General features: G+C 36.2%; 1 protein-coding gene across 2 annotated transcripts in view; it reads left to right on the top strand.

Annotated features, from left to right (window-relative positions):
* The window catches only part of LOC114359373 (nuclear receptor subfamily 2 group E member tailless), a 46,342-nt gene extending 42,244 nt beyond the window's left edge, over window positions 1–4,098 (top strand). For both annotated transcript variants that reach the window (XM_028313730.1, XM_028313728.1), the window contains 2 exons: window positions 2,501–3,165; window positions 3,543–4,098. In XM_028313730.1, coding sequence (XP_028169531.1) covers window positions 2,501–3,165; window positions 3,543–3,725 — 848 coding nt within the window. In that variant the 3' untranslated portion in view covers window positions 3,726–4,098. The remainder of the gene's footprint in view (window positions 1–2,500; window positions 3,166–3,542) is intronic.
* Window positions 4,099–6,000: the final 1,902 nt, after the last annotated feature.

A 6,000-nucleotide genomic window follows, 5' to 3' on the forward strand; every position in this document is an offset into this window, starting at 1 on the left:
CTTGTTTCAGCAAGAAGGGATGCAGCAAATAGATTTCATGACGGTCTAGTCTTTGTTTGTAAGCTTTACAGGAGTTTTCTACACCCTCTTTGACGTTTGGTATCACTTCAGTGGACTGTGTAAACCAAGGTGCACAGCTCAAGATTTTTCATACTTTATTTTGAAAACGTTAAAGTATTTCTACATTTGCGAGGCTAAGTCGATGCCATATGTCTACATGGGTCTTAGGATGCATTTGTATATAGTTTGTTCTCCAAGCTTCTTCTGCCCAGTATACATTGCATATCACGAAGTTTTTTCTATGCATAACAAAGCAGTTAGGATGCATTCTAGGATGGTACAAAGTGCCTATACACTCTTGTTTTGAAAAGTCCCATTGTCTGTTGATTTGTTCCCTTTTGTTCTTAATGTGATTACGCCAGGTAAGTGTTACTGTTGGAAAATCTCATCTTCTTAGGGCAAAGGTAATATGGATAGATTTAAATGGTATTATATTAGAATTAATTAATGATTTAACATGTAAATAATTATCAATGATATTAATAGTAAATATAAGTATCCGGTACGAGATATGTTTCACGCAGGGGTAACATCTCCTGGCCATCAAGAAGCCCCGATTTCACTTCAGCTAAATTCTTTTTGTGGGGTTACCTTAGGGGTTAAAATATACTCTAAAATCCAACAACCATGCAGCAACTGAAGCTGAACATTCGTCATGAAATCGAATCTATTTCGAGGTTACTCTAACGAAAGCTTTTCAAAATTTTGATGTCAGATTGGAAGAAAAGTCCGTAAAGTTGTTATGCCAAAATGTCTAGGTATATTTCATATTTTATCATCATACTTATTCAATCGTGAGTGCCATTTGTAGGTAATAATTTCATACAACGGTGATTATAAATATATGGTAATTAGTACATGGAAATTATAAAATGATAGTTTTTCTTCAAAATTTCCAAAATCTGCAGCGTATGCAAATACTGTCTTACTACAACGTATAAAGGCCAAAGTACTGATTCTATTTAAATTAACAACGTGGATCTACCTTCAGAAATCGAGTATAAAAATAAGGACATGGTAAATAGAAAAATTGAAAACCAAAGATATGGTAATTATACTCTTACGCAATTCATCGACGGTACGCCAACGCAATAGACGTCTACTTGCTAACAGGTCTTAGAACTAACTAAGGGCTCGCGCCGCGCGCGTCAATGATGTGTCAAATATTATTATTTAGGCTTGTGTGCCCAAAAATAGAAAACGTCACGGGAATTAGGACTTTCGCTCGGACAAGCAGTTTTTTAATTCTAATTATTTACAGAATGGTTCTATTGAATAGATATTTTGCTATGCATAAGACAATCTTTTGTACTCTTTAAAAAGTTGAATGGAGTGAACCAAATCTAAACGACATAAAAATTACAACCAACTTTTAACATTAAGTCGGTGTGCGGACGCGTAACGGTAATTAGAGAACAGAGGTTCATGAAATTAATTAAGTCACAAATACTTAAAATAGAGGCCTATGATTTAATGCACAACTGGATAGGGTTGNNAACTCTAAATAAATTCTAAAATAATAATCTTCACTTGCTTATGAACCAAATAGTATGAATTCATGGATAAAATAAATATTTTTTTCCGACGCGCATTAAAATTCGCCCGCTGTGTCCTGAAGAAAAATTTTTTTTCACCTACTTTTTTCTAAAAAAGTACCATACAATGGTACATATTTATAATCCTGATAAATGTAGCTTTCAGGACATATTTTTTTTATTAGATTATCTCCAGTGGTTTAAAAGGAAACGACGTTTATTTAAAAAATTACTTTTTGGTTTTTGTGAATTTTACTCCATATTTCTATTTTTTTGTATGAAAAGGCAAAAAGTTTGTTCTAGAAATGAATTCGCCATCCTTTAATTATCCGAAAATGACACCACACTTGCCCTAATACCCATAGTTTTGAAGATATAGGCCTTAAAGTGAAGCGCGGCAGAAGGAAACTTGCCCCCCCTCCCCCTGCTACCACAGGGGGGGCTCCCGATGTCTACCGACGGAAATCTACTCAGGAGCACCCAAAGAACAACAGGTGCAAAAATGACCCTTCTATACCAAAGTGGAGGGGTTCTTGCACTAAATTCCCTACTATATAATTATCTAGTAATACAATCTAACGTCAGAGGCCGAGGCGCCCAGGCCGTTATCATTGAAGACTGGGCAGTGATTGACGTCAACTTAATTAGGTAATGTTAAGTGAATCTAATATTAGTTAAGATAACTATTATCTTCTGCTATCCATCTGATATTATTCTATAATCTGCACTCCTCCTATCTGCTTGAGCACAGATTGAAGGTAAAAATTAAGCTTCGGTAAGCAGGAAGTGTTTCGATTGTCTATCGCGATTACTTCTAGTAAAATCTATGAGTAAGATCGACTAAACCACACATCCCATAATTGTATGTTTAAAAATAGACATTAAAATTATTTCATTTGTTTCAGCGGTACAGCACGAGCGTGGTCCACGCAATTCTACTATCCAGCGCCAAATGGCGATGGTCTTCAAGGATCACCCGCCGCGCCAGCAGGGCCCCATCGACCTTACCACCCCGACGCGCCAAGTGCTGGCCAACCTCCCCGTACCCCATGTGAACAACTACTACTCGCGTCAAGCACATGAGTTCCCTGCGTGGCTGGGGCCCTACACCAGGGTGACGTCTGCCTACCTCAGCAGCCCCGAGCCCAATGCTATTTGCGAGTCCGCTGCACGTATAATATTTATGAATATCAAATGGGTGAAAAGCGTTCCAGCTTTTTTGGGTTTAAAGTCCCCGAGCGACCAACTGATGCTGGTCCTACACTCCTGGAAGGAGTTGTTTATACTGGGCACTGCTCAGTTTCTGTACCCGCTGGCCTTTAGGTGCCTCTATAATCCCGTCCACTCCCGATGTGACATAAGGGATGTGGACTTCTTCGAAATGATTCTGGACAAACTGGCACGGATGAGGCCTGACAACAACGAGTATGCGTGCCTCCGCGGCATGGCCTTGTTCAAGGCAAACATGGTGCAGATGCACCTGCCCGGAGATGAGCCGGAAATCAAACCGCTGGATGACCTCTTGGCGGTGAGCAATCTACATGAACGCTCGCGCGTCGTACTCTATGAGGTGAGACTTATTACTTTGACTTCTACTCTTAGCACTAAGCTTAAGTTCGTACTAAACTAACCCATAACATTTAAAATCTTTGAGTGAAACTAAGAAACCCATAACACATTAGTCATATGCCCTACATATTTACGAGTATGCTAATTAATACGGGACTATTCCCACCTCTCGTTCCCACCACTGCAACTCCTGTGTAGCCAGGATCTACAGCTTGACCGCCACAAAAACCCAACCAATGAAGGTCAAGTCTGTCCCGGGGGAAAGTTAAACTGTCATTGGACCCGCAACGAAATTAATCAGAAGAACATAGGAGGAGTTCGAAATTAAGGTTCGACTTCCCCTGACATGCTAATTAATAGTCTACCTCTTGTTCGCAGTACATCGCTATGCGCTACCCCATGGCCATAACTCGCGCCAAGGAGCTGATCGAGATCCTGGAACTGACCAGGGCCATACCAGCTCGGGTGATTGAGGAGATATTTTTTAAGAACACCATCAGGGACACCGCTTTGCATCGGATCATCGGCGACATGTATTCGAGGGAGGAGCCGCTCGTATAGTATTTACCTCTCCGAGTTTTCGGAGCCGACCGTTTCTACGGTCATTCATTGAAGCTCTACAGACAGAGCCCGTACTCTCAGCGGTACCTCGCTACCGTGTTGATGGCGCCGCAGTCGCGATACATGTGCGCCCTGTACTTTTCTTTCATCGCTTCTCTGCAAAATCAGAATCAGTAGAACTCTTTTTGCGAAACATGGACTTAGTTGACTTGCGATAAAGTACACAAATAGACATATTTCTTTGTCCTTTATGAATTAATTGTCCTATCTTGCATTGGTAACGAACGACACCAACAAAACGATAACTTAAAAAAATTAGGCTTAAAAAAAATCAATTAAGTTTTTATTTATATTATGTATTAAGTAGGTAGTCATGCACTATTTAGGCTGAAAAAAAAAAGTTTAATATGTAATTATTCCAAAAAAATGGCTTATAATGCGCAAAGTCAATTACTTAGTCCATGGACTGTAAAAAAGAAGTAAGTACTCGTAGATACAGTAGAAAATCATATAGGTACATATAATATTAATCTTACGTATCCCTAGACAAGTAATAAATCATTGTCATACAGCTTATTACTTTAATTCGAGCTTTTAATACATTTCATTAGCCTTTAAGGCTTTGAACTTAAAGCTCTCGGTAAAGCTGCGTTTTCCTCTATCGAGAAGCTTTGATAGAAATGGTAAGATGATTATAAAAACACCTTACTTCATTATTATAGGTATCATTGATTAGTGGTCGTTGCGACATTTTTTTAATTGCGAATTCATATTAATAAAATTAAGTCAAGTATGGTACTTATATAAATATATGATTAGTAGAAGAAGTAGTGAAGTAGGTAAGGCCCAGTTTTTTAATTCATAGTTAAAATAACTAATTGTTAAATTTTGCTACTAATGGTTAAATATTAACAAAACTAATAGTTAAAAATGTACTAAAAGTCAAGCTAACCATTATTCGAAAAACATTTTTTCTGATATTTAACAACTTGTCATTTGACATCTGTCAAATTTGACTATTGGTTATTTTAACTACGAATCAAAAAAACTGGGCCTAAGTAATGTTTAACCATATTTATCGATTTATTGATGTTAAAGGCAAGCATGTATATGCTTGATGTAGGTCGTAGTCGTAGTGTCGTCTAAAGATTACATTACATAGCTATAGCACAGTATATTATGTATTAATTACTGTGGTCATAGGATAGATATTATGTCCATTAATATCCTGTACGGCTAGCACGAAAAACTTTCGAGTTCAAATCGTTTGCGTACTCGAATCGCCATCAAAAGATTTAGTAAGAAAACTACAAAAGCGCCCTTGTGATCGTGTCGTAAAGTAAACTTAGTATGAGATGTGGTTGCACGAAACTTATTTTGAGAATCAAAATTGTCACGTTATCGTTTAATTCGAAGATTGAGTATCGAATTTTATCGAATACGCAAACGATTCGAAGACGAAAGTTGTTCATGCTAGAGGTACGGATAACCCTGATCTAAATTAACATGTTTTCTTATTTAGTTTGATTAAAAGTCGACTGGAATTTAAGTTATATGCTAAATGTCATTATTTATCTCTTGTATTCACATGTCAAAATTATGCCATTCGACTGATGGTTACATGGTTGTATTTTATTAATTCCATTTTAGTTATTATTTGTGTGTATTTTCTTGTCCCACCTACATATTCTTATTACTTACATGAATAAGATTCTAGTCATTAATATTATCCACATTTTATAGAAATAAGAAATACAATATTCAAATTCAAATTGTTTATTTGCATATTAATTCTGCACATTTTATTAGTGCTTATTTTATTAGGTATACCTTGTATAGGTACTTTCGTAAAATAGTGTAAACAATACTTGCTGTAAGGAAATTTCGGTCAATATGTGTAATAAAATTATTCCACACAATACCCATTTAAATTAACTGTTTTGCAACAAACTTACTATGTTTTTGCAATCTTTCTTGTATACTTATTTTCAATTATTACATTGCGCATTAAATAATAAATTGTAGCAGTAGCAGTAGCAGTAGCTACTAGACATGATGTTATAATAATTATCATTCATATAATTTAGACTTGAAAAAGTTCACGGTTCTCTTTTATTTATACAGTATTATTTTATATTAAGATAGTGACTTTTTATTTTACCTGCATAATATAATTAATCTTTAATGTTGTTATTTCTTAATATTGTAGTAGTTCGATATACGATTCAATGTGATAAATGTTCGATGTTGTTCAATAAAATTAAAAAAATAAATC

This window comes from Ostrinia furnacalis, unplaced genomic scaffold (assembly GCF_004193835.3).
Source record: "Ostrinia furnacalis isolate ACB-3 unplaced genomic scaffold, ASM419383v2 OfSCF4327, whole genome shotgun sequence".
NCBI classification, from domain to species: Eukaryota; Metazoa; Arthropoda; class Insecta; order Lepidoptera; family Crambidae; genus Ostrinia; species Ostrinia furnacalis.